Source organism: Rhinolophus sinicus, chromosome 15 (genome assembly GCF_057876585.1).
Source record: "Rhinolophus sinicus isolate RSI-liver-muscle chromosome 15, RSI-T2T, whole genome shotgun sequence".
NCBI lineage: Eukaryota > Metazoa > Chordata > Mammalia > Chiroptera > Rhinolophidae > Rhinolophus > Rhinolophus sinicus.
The window spans coordinates 29631495-29653823 of NC_142515.1; the positions used below are offsets into that span (position 1 = coordinate 29631495).

The 22329-nt window shown below is 35.3% G+C and overlaps 1 protein-coding gene across 1 annotated transcript in view; it reads right to left on the bottom strand.

Moving 5' to 3' along the window:
* Nucleotides 1-597: 597 nt before the first annotated feature.
* The window catches only part of MARCHF5 (membrane associated ring-CH-type finger 5), a 43744-nt gene continuing 22012 nt past the window's right edge, over nt 598-22329 (bottom strand). Inside the window, exons 3-6 of the mRNA XM_019739398.3 lie at nt 6158-6288; nt 2737-2920; nt 2448-2614; nt 598-1677 (exon numbers count right to left, since the gene is read on the bottom strand). Coding sequence (XP_019594957.1) covers nt 1561-1677; nt 2448-2614; nt 2737-2920; nt 6158-6288 — 599 coding nt within the window. The 3' untranslated portion in view covers nt 598-1560. The remainder of the gene's footprint in view (nt 1678-2447; nt 2615-2736; nt 2921-6157; nt 6289-22329) is intronic.

The window sequence follows — 22329 nt, forward strand, 5'->3', positions numbered from 1 at the left end:
CAATCTAACACAGCTTGATCTAAATTTGCTACACCCCTAAAGAGAAGTAGCCACTTCAGTAAGGGGAAACGTTTATTATCGTCATGCATTAGATACTGTAAACAAGAAAATAGATAGGGTTTTTGGAACTATCTTTAAAAATTTTAATTAATGAAAATAACTGCAAGACCATTCAGATTGCTGAACAACACGAAAAGGGCCACCATTGAAATGGCTTAAAATAAATAATTGCTTTTGAAAAATGAATTCAGGTGCTACCTTCATCAATATGACAATTAAAATCTAAAAACATTAGTATTGAGTTTTTAAAAAATAAATTGACTTAAGCCAAAAACAGTGACAGCAATATTTACTCAAGACTTATTTTCGTAATTATTTCCTCACTGACTGGTGTAAAAACAAAGAGCTCAAGGCCTCACCTTGGTTTACTCACTGCTGGTTTTCTACCTGTTGAATGAAACTAGACTGTAGACTACATAAAAAAAGGAACCAAGTCTGTCGTCTTCACCACTGCATCCCGTAGCACTTAGCACTTTCCACAATGCATGGGCCAATAGGAGGGGACCAGCAAATACCTGAATAACTGAATCAATGAAAGACAAGAGTAAAATAACTTTATTGATTTTTTTGCAAATCATTCTCTGTGCTCAAACTACTAGAAACTGGCAGCTCTAATTTCTAGAAATATGGATTTAAAAACCTTATTCCAGTGATGGAAGGACCTGATGTGTCTGTCTCTCTTGCTTCTCTCTCTCTCTCTCTCTCTCTCTCTCTCTCTCTCTCTCTCTCTCTCTCTCTCACACACACACACACACACACACACACACACACACACACACACACAGAGTAATTAAGACTGCAGACTGCATGAGTCCAAATTACATTATGAATTATGAGATGTCAACATTATATAAATAAAATTTAATAGTGAAAAAAGTGATCTGGAAGCCCTGTGAATTTTTACCCTACACATTTTGGAGGACATCACATGGGTTAAGAAAAACAACAAAATTGCATTTGTTCAGATAATCATGTGAATGTTTACATACATTTTTGGTTATTTATTTATAACTAATTTAATTTACATTTCCTCATATTAACATATACTATTGTTTAACATGGAATCAAATTATGCCAGTGAGAAAAATCCTCATAGTACCTTCATCGAGTTGCTGATTCTAAGAAAACATTGAACATGAATATGTACAAAAAAGGCATCTGAATAAAATAGCATGTGCACTTTTCAATATTTGTAGTTTGATCTTTACATTTCTGTCTGGAGAAAATAGGAACAAAGCCCAGGTTTACCATGCTAAGATAATGGTTCAGATGACTGCCATAAAAGAAGTACATACAGAACAATGAAAACAAATTCCATCCTTAGGTTCCGTGATTACTGAGAGGATTTCCCTTGCCCTAAGTGCTTTTATTGTATTTCTTAAAAATTGGGGAGCAGCAGCTTATCACAGGTCTCCACTACTGTGCATTAATGATGGAATCAAAACAACACAACAGACTCATAAGGATGAGAGGACTGCAGAACAACTAGAAGTTAAAGTTTTATGCTTCTTCTTGCTCTGGATAATTTAGAATTTTGCGGTGTGCCTGACGTAAATATTGCTGCTGTTTGAAGTAAACCTTGAATGCTCCTTTTATGGCAACAAAAGCAATTCCACCCTAAAATAAAAAGGAAAATGAGGTTTTTATATGGCAGATTTAGAGAAACATAATACTAAGTTTACGCAGATCACAAAAGACATAGGCATTGATGCTAGTACAGTGACTGTAAATTAAACAGTTCTCTTTTCAATGAAGGGGTGAGATGGGGGAGACACTACAGGTAACAGGTCAGAGACGCCTGTCTTGTTATCCTATCTGAGTAACTTTCTTTCCACTTTGGTATGTCAGGGGGAATGCCTGCGCACAACGTGCAGGCTGCCACCAGAGGGGGAGATGAAAATAATAATAATAATGACATCAAACAATACGAGGGCTTACTATGTGCTAGATCTTCAAATGAATTATTTCATTTAATCCTCACAATAATCCTGAGAGAGCTACCATTACTACCTCCATTCTATAGGCACAGAGAAGTCATATTTGAGTTAGGTTTCTCAGCAAGGCAGTATCTGTGCTAGGATTTGAATGGGGCAGTCTGACCCTAGAGCAGAAGCTCTTCACCACAATCTCATTGGCAAGAGGACGGGGGTGATGATTCATGCATATTCCAGGAGAGAAACCACCCACAGCAGTTGCGGGAGGCCAGAACTCCTACAGTGGCTCCTTCCCTTTTTATTGTTATTGGATGACAGTGGGGATCAAGCAAGTTAAAGACACAGAAGCCACAGAATATTTATACAGTCCTATCGGGTTTCTTTTAAAACAAATATACAGTTCATTCTCTTTTGCATAGTCATGTGAAAAAAGTAATATTAAATCCATCTTACCAAGATTGTCCTTTGTAAATTAGAATTAACACTACTAAACATCAGTTTACCAACTATTGTCGCAATAGTAGGAAAGACAAGGGCTCCACACAAAATTCGGGTGGCAGAGACATGATCTGCTAAAGGATTCGCCTCAGCTGGAATTCGAGGAACAGGACAACCAATTCCTAGAGAAAACAATGCAGAGTATTGTACTTATAAATTAGAATAGATGCAATATGTTTGCATGCTAGGATTCTCCACAAGATGAATTTGGCATGCTTGTTACATCCACAATTCAGGGCCTTACCTGGAAATATACTGTTCAAAATTTGTAGTTTATTTGAGTATTTGCGCCATAGTCTAAGGACATAATCCTCCCAGCGAATCATCTTGCCTAATATCAGCATGACAGGAATAGTAGGAAGTCCAATTAAAAGGAATAAAGGATCAGCTCTCTCCATAACATCCAGACCTTCTTTATGGCCTACAACCTGTGAAACAAAAATAGCATTTGCTAGAATCATTTCCTTATTTAATGAAGGGATGTTGCATGCTTGAATTGAGCTCAATTCTTTTTAGAGGAAATGCTAAATGCCAAAGGAATACAGAAATAAAGTTTTAAAAATAAGCTGGAAAGCTATTAGTCCTGATTTATTTATAAGAAGTGTCTCTAACTCAAAGGGTAAAAAAAGCTCCCAAGCAATTTCATATTACATTGGAACAAAAGCTTTAAAAATGGTTGATCCCTATTGATTATATTTCAATACAGGGGAAGGGAACTTCTGGTTCTTGCTTCCATTCCTCTTAATTGATTTGGTTAGAAAGGGCTATAATTTTAGGTCCTATTTGTCTTCCAGCAGAGCACTGTTTTCCTGTTCTTCCTACTAGGAGGTAAGCATAGCCAGGCAAGGGGCAGGATAGCCCTTCAGGAGATGGTCAGAAAGCTCACTTTTCGTTGGCTCTTTCTCAGTGGTATCTGGGATAGAGTGAGGTGTCTCTGGCTGGCTAAATACTTGCTCTCCAGACCTACCACTCCTAAAATGCAATTTCAAAGTCTGGATTTGGGGGACTACAGTAAGGACTTTTGGCTACAGGTTCCAGTCATTTTTTCCAATCCAGGAACCCTTGGGTGCCTTATCTATTGGGTAATGAAGCTAAAACTAACCTTCTCCTTTCATCTGGGTTTTGGGGCTATTTCTCAATTGGTTTAGATCCCAGAGGGCCAGAGGTACATGATTAATTTGTATTTGTGAATCTCCATACTTCCCTCCCCAGCAGAATCCTTTCATTTGCTGATAAATCTTGGCCTAATACTTCTCTCAACATCACCATTTTGTTGGTGAGCTTCTTATTTTTAACTAGACAATTTCCCTGAAAATTCTCTTTCAAAGGTTTCAAATGATCTCCCCTTTAGCCAGAAATCCCAACTACTCAAAAGTAAACGTAGGAAGACAGTACTGTAAAAGCCTCTATACAATAGTTTTCCTGATCACACTTGAAAAATAAGCCAGGAATAAAAAATTAGAAAGGACCCTGTCTGTATTTTGATAGGGAGGAGGGAAAAAGAAGGAAGAACAGGAAAGGAGAGGCGGAAGCAAAGAACGTAAGGAAGCCTAAAAGCTGCCAGAGACAATATATACTCATAAAAGCAAGCTCATGGGAAAGTAAATGGGATTTTTTTAAAAAACGAGATGCCCTTATGTCAGCTATTATGGCAGATTTTTTTTTAGGTAGACTACAAGGAAATATGAAATAAGGTCAAGCTGAGAATGGTCAGGGCAAATTGAAATTCTAGAATATTGACTTGATCCAGGTAAAAATATTTTATAACAGTATGTGAAGACCAAAATGGGTGCTTTTAAAATTTCAGCTAGGGATAGAGCCCAGACTTGCACTTGGTTAACTTATCAACCAACATGTAACATTAAAGCCTCTTCCAAATGGTCAAAAACCATGGTATCAGTACCTGATACTCTTCTGTGTCTCCAGGTAGAAACCTAACAACTTCACATCTTACGTGTGAAAGAAAATTGTTTTGAGTTGCACTAAAGTGAAACAGTCTGGTTCAGAAGAGTTTATAAACCCTAACCCCACACTGGTGGCAAAAATGGACTAGCCCAGAGACTGTCTTTACCTATAGTGCTTTTGGAGGACATTCCATTTTTGTATCATTTTATTATTTTCAATATAATGATCACTTTAACGTTATTAACTAAATACAATTTAAACATTCTCAAAGTGTTAGCAAATAAATTCAGAAATCTGAAAAATTCCTCAGTTGGGTTATATATTCTTTTTAGAATTTAGGGTTTAGAAATATAAAGCAGAATGAATATTCAGGTATGGACTATAGTTAGGGAAAGTTTATTCCTCATGGATAGTAGTAAAAACCTTATAACCAAGCGTCTAAGAATGAAGAAACAAAAAAGGAAATAGAGCAAACAGTGAGCAAAGGCTTACTTGTTACAGCTAAAGCAAAGAGCGATTCTCTGCGCTCAAGCTGGGGCTTACCCTACACGCCTACTCGCACGCATGCATTCATTCAACTGACCTGATGATGGGCCAGACACAGGGCGAGGTGCTGGGGATTAAAGGGGGAGCTAAATGGCTGTCTTGTGACATCCAGATAATCAAATCAAATAAGTGTGCAAATATAAATGCTATAAAGAAAACAGGATAGTACAACACCTGTAGTATACTACCTGCTACTATAGTCAGACTCAAGGACAAAAAATGAAAAGTGAATCAAGCAATGAGGTCAATGCAAAGTCAGCAAACCTTGTGTATGATAATATACATTCTGGCTACATGTCGCAAGATTTAAAAACAGATTATTTTTAAGACTTTAATTTTGGGGTGATATTCAGGAACTATAGAATCAATGCCTTCTTTAAGAGTTTGCTATCCATGTATAAAAGGCCTATGGAACCGTAGGTTTAGAGAAAGGTTTGTATGTTTTTCTGCGTAAAAGCTAAAAGCTAGATTTTCATATGCAGCCAGGCCTGCAGTTCACCAGTGCTGAAAGGCTAGGAGTTTTAATTAAGTCCTGGTCTTTTAAAGCACTGCCCATTAGAACCCTACTTTAATGAGAGGATGGAACAGTGATGAACTAATAGGTTTTCTTAGTTAGAATTTAGGATAATTAAGTGTAGTGTAATTAAGAATGGACAACGCTTGTGGGGGTTGTCTTGATACTAGATGCCAAAGTGGAACTGGGTTAGATATTAAGGTTCCACTGTTCCAGGATAACATGTTCCAGCTGCCTGTGGGACCAGGTTTCCCTTAAGGAGCCGTAGATTACGGAAAGGAATCGTAATGCTTCTTCCAAGATTGCAAGGATTAAACGTATCAGTGATTAAAAGGAGTTCAGCAAGTGCTGGGGGGAAAAAGTTAACTACCATGTTGTCTTTTCAATAAAAATATAAGTGGAAGGTCCCAATATGCATATTTTTGGGTAAAAAAAAAAGTATGTGTGTGTGGAAGAATATATATATTTTTGCATATACATAAAGAAAAATCTGGAAAAATGTATACGGAACTAATAATAGCGGCTACCTGGGAAGGTGAGGGAGAGCCTGGGCAAATGAAGGACAGGAGTAAGAAGACTTTTCACTAGATAGCTTTTTATATATTTTCTTATTTTTAAGCCATGAGAATGTTATTACTTGTTCAAAATAATCTTAAAACTCATCAAAAGTAGCATCACTGAATAGAGTAAAATAGTGAACCTGCATGACTGTCACTGCTCCGTAAGTCACCGCTGTCCAATAGATAGAGCCAACCATGATTCCTGCTGCAGCAAACGGACAGGCTTTTGAGATCAGTCTGTCTGCAAGATCCAAGACATACACAACAGGACCTATGATACAAAGAAAACAAAGTTTCAACACAAGACAAAAAAAGAAAATGACTTGTTCAATACTTTTCATAGATCTAAAATATTTTTATGAAGTTGGATGTTCTGATGCTTTAGAAATAACTATGATAAATGTGATGGGAGCCTAGATTTGGATAGATTCAGAATTTCTCAGTCCTTTGCATGAATAGCTAAGTTTTACTTTCTGAATTCTAGGAAATAGCTTCTTTAAATTTTTACCTTTATCAGTGAACCAAAGATTAAAGCTTCAAACACAGTTGCTTCTTATAAAGGAAATAGCTCTCTTCTTTTAATCACATTGGCTACTACAGAATGAAATGACTATTTCAGCTTGCTCTTCCCAAATAGTTCCTGGCCACAATTAGATTCTCTAGTACTTAGTAAGAATAACACTTCTTTGACTTTACTCATTATTATTTCCTTGGTATAGTGTGCGTAGGTTACTAAGGCTATTTTCTGTAGCTACACAAAGTCAATCTATCTTACTTTGATTTTCAATATGCTATATTTAGTTGAGTATTATTCTCTAACAAACTTCTTTTAATGATCATGATACCAGTTTTTATGGCATTCTAACAGCTGTGCATGCCAATTATGCCTCTATTATTATGTGCTTAATTGTGAAATTTGGTTACTACTTCCCTCTGGAATTTATTTGGAATAGCTACATTTGGAGGTATGCTAATAACTTTCATTAAGCCCAATATAATTTAGCTCCAGAATTTTCCAGAATAGTGGAAGGGTCATCGGTCTAAATTAGCGCAAGGCCTAAAGAACTGAATATCTAAGTTTAACCAAAGGAATATGAAACCTTCATTTAGTAATCAGCATATTGGTGGAAAACCCTCTAACTATTACTTGAGACATTCTCTTAGAAATGTGTAAGAGTTATTACCTACCGTATGGGGGCTTACAATCTACAGGACGATGCTGTACACAACACCAATTTATTTTAATTGTACAAAGAAATTAGCATAGCAATATGATGATAAAATAATTAAACAGATAAGAACAAGCATTCATCTATTGAGCCCCTGATCAACACGTCCCCCTGATCACTGGAGCCATATCACTAGTCACTGTGTAAAGAGACCACATTGTGAAGCAGAAAGAACACTACGCAAGATGACAGAACCTATGATTTAAGTTTAGCATATTTACTTACTATTATCAAATTCTAACTTACATAACATTTAAAACTATGACCAAGTATCTTTTGGGACCTGAGATAAGGTAAACCTAGTTCAGCATACATCTTCTAATAATAGTTAGCATTCCTTGAGTGTCTACATGATACCAAGCACTGTGCCACAGGCATTACATGCATCATTATTTAATCTCATAATGTACAGTTAATCCTTAAAATATGCAAATTTGCTGAGTTACGTTTATAACTTCCTTGGAAGGCACAATAAATGTCATTTTAGTGAGTCACCAAAGATCCTTCAAATGATGGTACTGAAAAGTTAAAGACAATACTTCAACTTTCATATTCTCTGATTATTCTTTAACCAGGAAATTGAAGGCACATGAAAACAATTACAGACTCTACAGCACATCACACCCATCTGAAGTCAATCCCTTCACGTATATACTAAATCCCATCCTCTCTCCAACTCAAAGCCACAGCTTCAGTAATTCTCTCCTACTCTCCCCCGTAATTCCGCCCCCCAATCGTTGCTGGATGATTTCCATCAAGCAAACACTATTATTTCTTCTATCTTCAAGAAACTCTTCACTTGATCCTTCTTCTCCCACTGCTCCATTTCTTTGCTCCCTTTACAACAAAATTCATCAAGAGACTTATCTGTTTTCACTCTTTCCTTCAATTCTCTCTTGAACCTACTCCATCAAAACTAATCATGAAGGTCACCAACAATCTACACATAGATAAATCCAATGGTCTAATCTCAACCTTCCCCTTATTTGGCCTATCAGTAACACCTGGCACAGATGTTCCCTTCTTCTTCCTGCTATATGGCTCTTCATTGCATTTCCAGGACATCCCCATCTCTTGGCTTTCTTACCATCATCTCTCTAGCCCGGGGGTGTCCAAACTGAGGCCCGCAATCCATTTTTTATTGGCCCGCAGCAAATTCCAGAAATATATTTAGTTTACTTAAATAAACCAGGTGAGGCAATACGTACTTCACCTCGAGTGAGTGGCCCGGCTGTTTGTGTATTTTACCGCATATGGCCCTTGGTAAAAAACGTTGAAAAAAGTGTGGACACCCCTGCTCTAGCCATTACTAACCTGTCAGTCTCCTTTGTTGTTTCCTGGTCGTCTTGACCTCAGTGAGCCCACCCTGCCAACTTCTACCTCACTACATACACACTCCATCTGATTACTCTGTTCTGGCACTTATCACCTAATCTACTCTACTTATTGTTTCTACCTACTAGAATAGGGGTTGGGAAACTATGGCCCATGGGCCAAATCTAGCTGGCTGCCTGTCTTTGTAAATAAAGTTTTATTGGAGCATTGGCCACATACAAAGCCTAAGTCTGTTTTGTTTTGTTCTACAGAAAAAAGTTTGCTGACTCCTGAACTATAACAAAAGCTCCAAAGGGAAAATTTCTGTCTTCCTTTTTCATTATTGTGTACAGAGCCCAACTGATAAGACTATATTTTACCATCAGAATTTATAAGGAAACAAGGTATTTTACATGCTTCCAATGTAAATATATAAGGGCATGTAAAGGTTTAAATGTTCTACCCTCTTCTTTTCAACTGGGCACTTGGAACTATCTATTGACAGAGTAAAGCAATTTAATTCCTAAAAAAGTTGGATGAAACATAATTCCTAAAAAGTAATCCATCACTACCTTCCATGAACATCGACAATCTACAGATGTTTGAATTCTTTTCCTTCAAAGATCTCAGAAGGTTCTAACGCAATGAGCTCAATTTTTAATTTTCTTCCTGAATGATTCAATTTTCTTCCCGAATGATGTGAACTTTTTGCACAAGCAAAAAACAAAATCCTCCCTCTTTTTTGGAAATTTTCTACACATGCTTTGGGTCATATGCAAAAGATGTGCTGGATTAAGAAACCAGCTGCATTTTATGGTCCCTAATTCCAGTTTTTCTAACAGAATTCTGTCTAGGATTTCAGCTTAAGTTTATTTTGCCTAAACCTCTCAAGGCTCTTCCAGACAGACTAGTCCAGGATTAGTTTAATAATTAAAAGGAAGGTTAAATGGTAAACATACCATTAGAATAATACACTGCCACCCAGGGAGGGGAGGTATTTCTGAGTGCTAACGATTATTTAGGTTAGCTATTGAATGAATAAGAACAATCACTGAAGTCCCATGGATGACAGTCCCTAAATCATACCCTACTATCAAGAAGCTTATCATGTGTTTCTTACTATCCCATACCTTCGGGGTCACAAAAGCAAAATAGCAACAGTCACTAGATTCTTCTTATTGTCAAATTACAGCACAAAGAATTACGGAAAGCGAGGAAAGGCCAGACTCTAACCCTTGAAAACTTTAATTCTAATGGGGAGGAAGAAATATGAATAAATGTACCTTACAAATTAAATATATAAGGACATAAAAAAGTTTCAATATTTTAAACAGGCATTATTGAATTTTTAATGCCTCAGTGGGCTTCACCACTTATGTTTTCAACAGTACTGTATTTACACAATGGATGGCAACTGAAGAAGCTTTGTATAAATATGTTTTGAAAAATCCAATAATGTAAAGGGCAATAGGAAAGCTTGCAATTAAAAGGAAATCTAGGGTGGCCGGATAGCTCAGTTGGTTAGAGCGCGAGCTCTGAGCAACAGGGTTGCCAGTTAGATTCCCAAGTGGGCCAGTGAGCTGTGCCCTCCACAACTAGATTGAAGAGAGTGAGCTCGTGCTGAGCTTCTGGAGGGGCGGCAGGTTGGCTCAGTTTATTAGAGCGCAAGCTCTCATCAACGTTGCTGGTTCAAGTCCCTCCATGGGATGGTGGGCTGCACCCCATGCAACTAAAGATTGAAAACGGCAACTGGACTTGGAGCTGAGCTGCGCCCTCCACAGCTATATTGAAGCACAGCTACTTGGAGCTGATGGGCCCTGGAGAAACACACTGTTCTCCAATATTACCCGATAAAATTTATAAAACAATAAATAAAAGGAAATATCTGTGAATTCTTTTGTACAATAAAGAAGGTTTTGTAAAGAAAATAACTACACCCTAATCTTTTGGGTAAATTCAAATTTTCACATTTCAGATTTGAATGACATCAAACAGTGAACTGAGAAACTATTGGGGAAACTCCTAAGTCCATTTCTACTGAAAAAGAAGTAATCAATTTTATCTGGCATCTGCAAACGTAGATTTGCTGCTGTTGTGATTTAAATTCAAGTCTATATGTATGCATAGTGTTAAAGGCATATCTTGGGAGGTAAGAAATTAATAAATGATGGGTAGGTAATACTTAGTGTTCAACATTCCTAGTACCTTTCTCACGGATAGAAAGGTATCCTCAAAAACACCCCTGACCAATTCTTGAAAAATAATATCTGTATGAGTGCTATAGTTTCTAACACAGAACATAATTTAATGAGCATACATAAGGTGCTTCATAAGATAACCTGGAGTTCCCATGAACTCCAAGGTTTTCATTAAGTTGCCAATGGTTTATACAAGAGATTTAACAAAGAAACAGACTGCTTGTAGAAGCTATTCAAGTTTTTACTCAGGTTATTGGTGGAGGTTTGCTTTTTACTTTGCATTGAACTAGTTCTGACCAACTGAAATGCTAACTTGCTAATAAGCCAAAACATCAACCCCACTTTCAAATTCAGAACTGTCCAGAATGCAAGTTTTTGAGGCCAAAGAGTCCAATTAATATAGTTCTAAACTTCTCTTCTTGCTCCGACTCTCCTTTTTGTTGCACTCTATTTCTGGAATGTCCTGTCTCCATTTTGATTAAGTCTGCATGAAAACCCAACTTACCAATGAAAACTAACCTAACCTGGTAGAGGTTGACTGACTGCTCTACCCCACCCTGTTCATGTCCCAACAGGCTTCCTTTACATACTATCCCACAAAATGCACTTACCCCTTTGCTTGTGCATAATGTTAGTACTTTATGTTCTTGTTCAATGTTTGTTCAGTTGTCTCAATATCCTTTATGTCTGTCCGTGTCAGCATCATCTTAGATTGAAAACTCCCAGGGGGCAGGGGCCATGTCTGTTTAACTCGTTTTGTACAGTGCCTAGGATAAAACCATGTACAGATAGGTGCTTAAAAAATGCTTTTTGATGATGATTGGCGTCACGCGGGGACTCTCTAGGCCACAGCTATCTCAGCACATGGTACCTGGCAGTATATTGAGGCACTTTGATTTGTTCCACAGGGCACTAGAAAATAATGGCACAGGACCTAGCTGTAGCACTGTGGCAAGTATTTGACTTAATCCGTTGTTTAAAAAAAAAAACTTTTAAAAAAGGTTATTAATTATCTGGTCCCAAGTTAACAAATATAGATTTTATTGAGGACATGAAATAATATCACAGCAACTAATCCAATTAAGAGTTAAAAGTATGTGTGAATCCTGATGGGATAGTAAAGAATTTTAACTCTGTAGCATTCAACACTTTTTAAACACTAGGCTTTGGAGGCTAGGTCTAAGAGCCTCAAACAAGCTTATGTAAGTAGCATCTTTGCTTAATTTGTAGCCTGAGATTTTACCATTTTTGTGTAACAACAAACATCCTGCAAACTCAGGCTGTAAGTTACACTGCTTAATAAGAAGTTAGTCAGTAGCTTGTAAACAAAGAAGGAAGGCTATGTCCTTGGACAATTTTTTAGATAACTAAACTAATAATAATTGACTGAAAAACCCTCAAAACAAAACAAAAAACAAACAACCTTGAAGAATAAAAGATCCAGAGTGAAAGTAGATGAGTACCATTCCTCCATGTGTACATGCACAGCATATTACCATGAATAATGACTAAAGATCATCATAGTTGTTCTTTATGATTACATCGCTTGTGCCAAGGAAAAAAAATTATCCTAAGAACAGAACAGCCCATAGAGTATCTGTGGGTTACAAGGTCAACCACTAAGTACTTATTAAGCACCTACTGTACACATAACATTTTACTATGTACTAAAATAAAGTAAATAAAATTTAACACACTAGCCTCTGCCTCCAAGGAGCCTATAAACTAGTTAGGGACAAACAATAAACACCATTAAACAACTGAAAAATTTTAAGGCAAAATTAACAAATGTATGATAGTATGGTACAAACTATACAGATAAATGTTAATGAAATTTTAAGTAAAAATTATAGAGGTTGTGAGGCTACAAAGAGTTTTTTAATTGCTATATGTATATATTTACTAATAAACAGAAGTGAATCTTAACCTAGACTTGAAGTCTATAATCTAAAACAAGGGAATGCTAAAAGACCTTTTAACCAGAGGCAAAAGAATTTATTCAAAGGGTTTATATATTTTTTAAAAGCTGGTATACCAATAAGGTGGGGGTTATTTGATAAACCTTGACCAGATCTTTGAAGAACATGACACAATAGGTAGGCAGTAAGTTCCTGGTGAGAGAGATGCTAAAATGAAAAAGATATTTAAGGAAAACTAATGTTATAACTGATTATTTAAAGTCAGACTAACCTAGAATAGAATCCACAAGATTTTGTATCCAGAGCAAGTGCAAAGAGAAAGCACTGTCAGCCTAAAGAAGCTTAATATAAAAGAGAGTTAAGTTAGGAAAGTATCAAGAAACATTAAAACTTCGAGAAAAGACAATGTTTTACTTATCTGCTTTTGGAGAAAAACCATGCCTAGGGTATATTAAATTCTTTGAATTTCAAAATAAAAAGCTGAGAAAGTTCTTTAAGGTGTGATGAAAAAAACACCACTATCAATTATCATTAATTGATACATAAAACCATGGCAATATTAATTATGAACATACTACATACATGCCAAGGAATTAGTACACATTTTCTTTCAACATACCTATATTTTCCAAATTTTCCATTATAAGAATATAATTATTAGTATATTCTTTTATTAATAACAAAAACTACTTTTTAGAGAATAACAAGGGTTATCATAAAATTTAGGTAACCATAACCCTGAGGAACGTCAACTCTACATTACTGTTTCACTTTCTTTTTCCTTTTATACGAGACACTCTTATAATCTTCCCTAGAAGGCAACATAACAAGGTGGGTGAAGATTAGGTAGGGTCTGCTGTGTGAATCTAAGAAATTGCTATCTCTGGACCTCAATTTCTGCATCTGTTCAATGAAGATATCTACCGCAGTTTTTGTGAAAATTAACATAAAGCACACGAAGCTCTTAGTACAATATTTAATAGAGTACAATGTCAGCTATTCTTTCAAAAATGGTAAAAGTTAAGCATGATAGAACTCTGTGACAGAAGGTATAATCTAAGACATATTGTTTGAAGAAAAATTTATGGTATACGGCTCTGGTATAAAAATAAAAACAAGACTGTTTCAGGAAATTCTTAGGTAAGAAATAAAAGAGAAATACTATTTGCTTAAAAGAACTGGGGCAAGGAAGAAGAGGAAAATTCATGGAGCCAGGAAATCTGGGAATGAAGAGGGAGAAGGAAGACAACACATTTACAGAATTTAGATCTCTAATTAGTAGTTACTTTTTTTCCAAGACTATGCAATTGTTTTGGACCTAGAATTCAGCTATCTGTATTTATATATAGTATGCACCCAGAAAGTCTCACTGTTGAAGATACTTCTTAAAATTAATCTACTTTTAAATCTTAGTGAACAAGACCAGCAGTAATCCAGCAATAAACACAAGAAATCCTTATTTTTGAAAGTATCCTGGGGCGGCAAGGTAGCTCAGTTGGTTAGAGCGCAGCGCTCTTAACAACAAGGTTGCTGGTTCAATCCCCACATGGGTCACTGTGAGCTGTGACCTCCACAACTAGATTGAAACAACTACTTGACTTGGAGCTGATGGATCCTGGAAAAAACACACTTAAAAAGATAAATAAATAAAAAGTTAAAATAAAAAAAGAGAAAGTATCCTAGTCATTTGCCTCATAAGATAGTAAATAAATGAAGGCCAAAGATGTAATGAGATGTCTAACTACAAACTGATAACAGAAGGGTATTCAAAGACTGAATCACTATGGAATAGGACGTTAATTTTTAAATTGTCTCATCCTTTATAGGAACTTAGATATAAAGCAAAATAAAAATACATACTTCTGATGGCTCAGTGTAAATATTATTTAGAAACCCTTATCAATATGAAGAAAGCACTTGAATTCTTAAGTCTACACTGGATTTTAAGTTGTGAAATAAGCCAACAATGTATTTTATGATAGCAGTCAAAAAAGTAACAGATTGAATTCCTGTAATAGAGGGCCATGTGGTTAAAGGAAAACAATGTAGACTATTCTTAGAGTGTAAATCATAGCTTAGAAAATACTAAAAATATAAAATTCCCTAAAATTGAAGCCAGGAAGAAATTTTTGATTCGGGAAAAATATATTTAATACTTACTTTATAGCATTGCTTTTCAATCTACAGCATTCTTACTTGCATTACAACAGTTTAGTCACCTCACTCATAAAGAAACAAATTAAAATTATATATTTTCTTACCTAACAGAGTGACTAAAATTTTAGTTTGTCAATACATACTATTGGTACAGTTGTGAGCAAACAGGCACACTCATTTATTGCAGGTGGATATACAAATGGTATAGTACCCACGAAGGGGAATTTGGCAAAAGCATATGTGCAATTAATTCACCCTTTGACTTAAAAATCCCTTCTCAGTTCATCTTTACATGAATATTCTAAGTTAATAAATGCAGAAAGAATGAAAGAATTACAATGTAATTCTTCTGTACCATTTAATAAAATAATAGATCTAGAGGCAATGAATGAAAATTATCAATCTCTGCTAAAACCAGTAGGTGGAAGCTGACAGGGAACTTTATTGGATGTTTCTGGCTGATAACACCTGTGCCCATTGGTCAGCCTTATCATAAAGACAACTACACATTTTTTCCAAACTTTACTGAAATATTGACATATAACATATATAAGTTTAAGCTACACAATGTGATTTGATATACACATATAGTGAGAAATGAATGAGGCTAGTTAACACCTCAGTCTTATGTAATTACCATTTTTGTGGTGGTAACACTTAACATCTACTCTCTTAACTTTCATGTACATAATATTGTTAATTATAGTACTATACTGTACATTAGATCCCCAGAACTTATTCATGTTTTAGATGGAAGTTTGTACCTTTTGACTAATGTCTCCCAATATCCCCCAGCGCCTGGCAATCACCATTCTATTATTTCTCAATTTGGCTATTTTAGATTCTACATATAAGGGAAAATATACAGTATTTGTCTTTGAGACTTATTTCACCTTAGCAAAATGCCCTTAAGATCCACACATGTTGTTGCTAAAGGCAAGATTTCCTTATTTTAAAAAAATATTTAGTATTTTAAGAGTAATAATTTTTCTGTGTATATCACATTTACTTTACCCATTCACCTACTGATGACACTTAGGTTGTTTCCCTGTCTTGGCTATTGTGAATAATGTTGCAGTGAACATGGGGGTGCAGCTATCTCTTAGACATAATGATTTCATTTTTTGGGGGAGGGATATCTGCCCAGAAGTGGGACTGCTGGATCATGTGATAGTTCTATTTTTAATTTTTTGAGGAATATCTACACCGTTTTCCATCGTGGCTGTACCAGTTTACATGCCCATGAACATTGCACAAGAGTTCCCCTTTCTCCACAGCCTTGCCCAAACTTGTTGACTTTTGTCTTTTTAATATCAGCCATTCCACCAGGTAGAAGGTAGTATCTCATTGTGGCTTTGATTTGCATTTTCCTGATGATTAGTGCTGTTGAGCATCTTTTCATGCATTGGTTGGCCATTTGTAAGTCTTCTTTAGAAAAACATCTATTCAAGTCACTTGCCCATTTTTTAATCAGTTTTTTTTGCTATTGAGTTATATGAGTTCCTTTGATGGTTTGCAAATATTTTCTCCTATGCCATAGGCTGCTTTTTCATTTTGCTGATTGTTTCTGCTATGCAGAAGCTTTTCAGTTTGATGTAGTCCCACTTTTTTATTTTTGCTTTTGATATATATCCAAAAAATCACTAACAAGACCAATGTCAAAGAGCTTTTCCTATTTTTTTTCCTAGAAGTTTTACAGTTTCAGGTCCTGCATTTAAGTCTTTAATCCATTTCAAGTTAATTCTTGTGAGTAGTATAAGACACGGTCCAAGTTCATTCTTTTGCATGTGAATAACCAGTTTTCCCAACACTATTTATTGAAGAGACTATTCTTTTCTCATTTCTTGGCTTCCTTGTCAAATGTTAGTTGAACATATATGTGCAGGTTTATTTTTGGGCTCTTGAGGCTGCTCCACTGGCCTATGTATCTGTTTTTACGCCAGTACCATTATTTTAATTACTATAGCTTTGTAATATAGTTTTATAGTTTAAAATCAGAAAGTGTGATGCCTCCAGCTTTGTTCTTTCTCAAGATTGCTTAGGTTATTAGGGATCTTTTGTGGTTCCATATAAATTTCAGGATTATTTTTTTCTACTTCTGTGAAAAATGCCATTGAATTGAATAAAAAATTTGACTGAATTCAATTTTGGTTGCATTGAATCTATACATGGCTTTGGGTAGAATGAACATTTTAATAATATTAATTCTTCTAATCCATGAACATGGGATATCTTTCCATTTGTGTCTTCTTCAATTTCTTGCCTCAATGTTTTGTAATTTTTAGTTTTATTACCAAGCATTTTATTATTTTTGATATTATAAACAAGATGGTTTTATTTATTTTTCAGATGGTTTGCTGTTAGTGTACAGAAACAGAACTGATTTCTGTATGTTGATTTTGCATTCTGCAACTTTACTGAATTCTTTTATTAGTTCTAACAATGTTTTGGTGTAATCTTTAGGACTTTCCATACATAAGCTCATATCATCTGCAAAGACAATTTTACTTCTTTCTTTCTGATTTGGATGACTTATATAGTTTTTTTCTTGCCTAATTGCTCTGGCTAGGACTTCCATTACTATGTTGAATAGGAGTGGTTAGAATGGACGCTCCTATGTCTTGTTCTTGATCTTTGCGGGAAAGTTTTCAGCCTTTCACCATTGAATAGGATGTTAACCATGGGTTTGTCATATATGTAGAGGTGTTCTTCCTATACCCAATTTGTGAAAGTTGCTTTTTCTGCATTTATTGAGATGATCATATATTTTCACCTTTCAACCTATTAATGTGGTATATTGATTTGCAGGTGTTAAACCATCCTTGCACCCCAGAAATCAATCCCATCTGATTATGATCCTTTTAATTTGCTGCTGAATTTGGTTTGCTAGTATTATGTTGAGAACTTCCGCATATATATTCATTATGAATATTGGCTTGTAGTTTTCTTGTGTTCTTGTCTGGTTTTGGTACAATGCTGGCCTTGTGAAATAAGTTTGGCAGTATTCCCTCTTCTTCAATATTTTAGAAGTTTGCGAAGGATTGGCATTTATTCTACCTGAACAGTTTAGTAGAATTCACCAATGAAACCATCTGGTCCTGGGTTTTACTTTGTTGAGGTTTATGATTTCCTTACTTGCTACTGATATGTTCACATTTTCTATTTCTTCATGATTAAGTCTTGGTAGGTGGTATGTTTCCAGAAATTTATCCTTTACTTTTAGGTTATCCGATTTGTTGGTGTACAGTTGTTCATAGAAGTCTCTCATGATCCTTTGTATTTCTGAGGTGTCAGTTGTAATGTTTCCTCTTTGAATGACAAGTACTCATTATATGCCTCATGTTGTGATGTAATAAGAAGTACACAGGACCACTCTTTTGCAAAAAAATCATACATAATCTCATCAATGAGATCTAACTACCAGTTTATAAGAAATGTTCGGGATACAGCAACATATTACCTAAGTATTCTTGTGGTGTAATAATAAAATCCAGAAAATGAGAAATTCTATGATGACAAATGATCTTTTTCTTCAATGAAAAAATTGCAAGGGGAAAGGCTAAAATACTGGCTTTTACTAGTCATGTTAGGTCTTGGGTCCATACAAACTGACCCTGAGAACCTCAAAAGGGTTAAATAAATGCTAAGGTAAGCTAGAAAAAAAAATCCATATGACAATAAAGTGAAGCAATAACAACAACAAAACCTGTTATAGTCAAGAAGAAAAGAATGATGAGAATAGTTTCCTCTAAGAAGTTTTAACCACAGTTAACTGGCAAGCTAATTAATTTCAGTTTAGAAGTCTGTCTGTGCTATGGGAGAAATTCCAAGGCCAGAGATTCAAGTGATTTCAGATTGGTAGGATCCCTTGGCAGATGCAGATCCTTTCGGGAGTTCCCTCACCTTCAGAATCCACAACCTATAAATATGAACACAATTCCCACACTCAAGGGAAATAAAGCATCATGAGCAACAGCCAGAAAACAACAGATTTAGGTTACCAAAGACTTTAGATAATGAAATTATCAGTCTGATTACAAAAACTATGTAATAAAATACAAGATAATTTGTAAGTGAGCAAGAAACAAGAGACTATAAAAAAATGATGAAACACATTTAAGAAACAACGATAACTTATAGAAAAAAAACCCCAAACCCTAAAACTGCAGATTGACATTGCTCAAAAGAGAATTTGAGAACTGGGTAACAGTTCAGGAGAAATCATAATGCTGTAGCAAAGAGAGACCAAAAGATAAAAACATAAAAGTGAAAAGACATGAAAGATAAAATGAAAACATGTAACATAACTCTTATCAGTTACAGAAGATGAGAATGGAGAGAATGAGGGAGAAGCAGTATTTACAGAGATAAAAGCTAAGAATTTTCAAGGACAGACACTTAAATAAGGAAATAAAGTATAAAACTTAAAAGCTAGCACAGAGGAAAATACAGTATCAGAGGGAAAACACTGCAATCCAAAAGATGGTCAAGAAAAGGTGCAGGGAGAAAAAAGGACAAATAGAATGCACAAAATTTGACAGTAAAAACTGAACTAGATGAGTATCGCAATGAATGTAAAAAATAACTCAGAAGACTGAAAAATAAAATAAAAAGTCAAACGGCAAATGCAACAATAACATAAAAAAATGGTATAAAGGGGGACAAAAGAATAACTTTACAGTGGAGAAACCTGACAAACTCTACTGTAGCCAGGTGATCAAGGTCAGTGTCACCAGGGACAAATGCTGATAGTATGTGCTTTTGATGTAATATGATGAAAATGGTACTTCACCTCTGTGGTCTTGCTCCTCTAAATTCCTGACCCCAAGAGATAATGGGGAAAACATCAGACAAATACCAGTATTCCTCAAACATCTGACCAGTATTCCTCAAAACTGTCAAGGTCACCAAAAACAAGGAAAGTCTGAGAAACTGTTATAGCTAAGAGGAGCCTAAGGAGACATGAGACATGACTAAAGGTATCCTGGATAAGTATCCTGGACAGGGTCCTGGAACAGAATAAAGATATTAGGTAAACATTTTTTTAAAAATCTGAATAATGTATGGACTTTAGTGAACAATAATGTATCAATATTCATTTATTAATTATAACAAATGAACCATACTAGCATAAGATGTTGGTAATAGAGGAAACGGTGTGGAATATATGGGAACGCTCTGCACTATTTTTGCAATTTTTCTGTAAATCAAAAATTGTCCTAAAAAGTTGATTTAAAAAGAAGCTGGTATAGCTTTATTATTATATCTATTCTACTTATTATCATGTCTATATTGTATACAAGTTTAAGACAAAAAGGCATCATGGATAAAATACTCATTACTTAATAATAAAAAACTGAATTCACCAAAATATTTTATTTCTAAAATTAAGGGACAGGTAAATGAGTGATAGCTTATTAGTCTTTATTCCTCATATGTAGTTTTATATATTCTCTTTCAACCAATGGAATATTTCATAGTAAAAGAAAAAAACCCGAGTGAACATTCTGTTGAGCTTTGATTATTGTTAAGGCAGCAGATATAATCACTTCTGAACACTGATGGCAGCATATTGGCAAAGGCAGCGGAAAAGCAGGTACTCCAATACACTGCTGGGAAGATTAAAGAGGTATAATCTTGACAAGAGCCAATTTGATGATACCTATTAATGTTATAAATGCACATACCCTTTGACCCAGCAATTCCACTCTAGTTATTTACCTCATACACATATTTTTGCAAAGATGCATACAATTGTTTTACACAGTTTATGACAGGACTGTTTGTACTAGTGAAAGATTAGAAACAGCCTAAATGATTCTCAACAGAAAAGTGGTTATATAAATAACCATACATTTAAGTAACAGCATACTATATAACTATAAAGAAAAAAAGCTCTTTATGTGCTAATGTAATGGTATTTACCATATATTGCTAAGAAAAAAAAGGAAGTATAGAACAGGATGTATAATATAGAATTTACTGACACATAACCTAATTGTATTCAGTATTCTATTTTCCTATCCAGGTTTATTCCTCATCTTTCTCCATCCTGCTTTTGTGCATTGGGAGGCTGATTAAATAAATAGCATCTTCCCGACAACCTTGCCCTCTAGTTTCTGATGTGTTCAAATAATGAGTGGAATGGCCAGAAAATCAGAGGGTGGTAAAAGTGATAAAGGAATTTTTTCCCTGGCTCCCCCATTGCAGGAAGTTTGCCATTTTTCTCTCTAAAATCATAGGTCTTGTTAAACAGCCTCTCACTCTCTGCTACAGCTGTTGTCAAGTTCTGTCAATAGTTCTCTTCCCTTGTATTTTCAGGCCTAGGAGTAGAAATGGTTTCCCATAATTGCTGATGCTTAGGTATTTCCCTGTCCCTTGTTTGTTCCTTTAACTCTACCCTAATGTTTGTAGAGTGCATGCGCCTGTGTGTGTGTGTTTTTGTGGGGGTTAGAAGAAGAGAGAGAGAGAGAGAGAGAGAGAGAGAGAGAGAGAGAGAGAGAGAGAGAGAAAAGAAAAACATCACCCTGGAATGAAACACCAACGACTTGTAACAATGGTTACCTTCAAGTAAGGAAACTTACTTGGCATCATGGCTAGTAGACATGGTAAAAAGACTTTTCACTGAATATTATATTCACTATCTTTGAATTTTGGTCCACATGAATGTATTATCTGGAGGGAGAATATATAAACTTAAACACTTAAAAGAGTTAAAGAAAATACTGCCTATGAGATGTTGCATCTTTTCTTTCATGCATTTGTTATTCCTTTTCATTTCCAGCAGGACAAATATCAAGACAAGAAAGAGAATACACTGTTTGTTAGTGCCAGCAGCTAGCCATCATTTTGCTTCTTAGTCATGTTTCTCCTTTGATTTCAATAGCATCAAATCACAGAAAATCTTTACCTACTCATCATACATGTAATTTATTAACAGTATCTCAAATATGTTCAAATTAACATCCCTATTCAATTAACATCCCTATTCACTTTTATGGTACATAAAACTACCTTTATCGATATGTGGCCTGGTAGCTGACTCACTGAGTGACAGTAACAAGAAATACAGCTATTTAAAATACTAGCTCCTTCATTTACTTGCTATAAGTAAATGGGCTTCCATTAAATAAATTTGCTGAGTCTGTTTCCTTATATGTAAAGTAAGGACAATATCTACTATGCTTTTGAGAGGCTTAAATAAAATGACATAGGCAAAGTGACCATCATAATGTCTGGCAAACGCTAAGGGTCTTTAGCAAATAATAGCTATTGCCATCACTGTTAATATTACTGATATTGTAAAATAAAATAAAATGAAATTGTAACAGTTATTTTTATTTGCTAGATTATCTACGAAAGGTTTCTCCTAGGAATCATCCCTCATCATCCCCAGTAAATATCATTCCTTTCTAAGCTTTACACTCCACTTAACATTTTACAACCACTTCCTGAAGGTGATTGTTAGTCATCTTCAACTCTATACAGAAGTGTA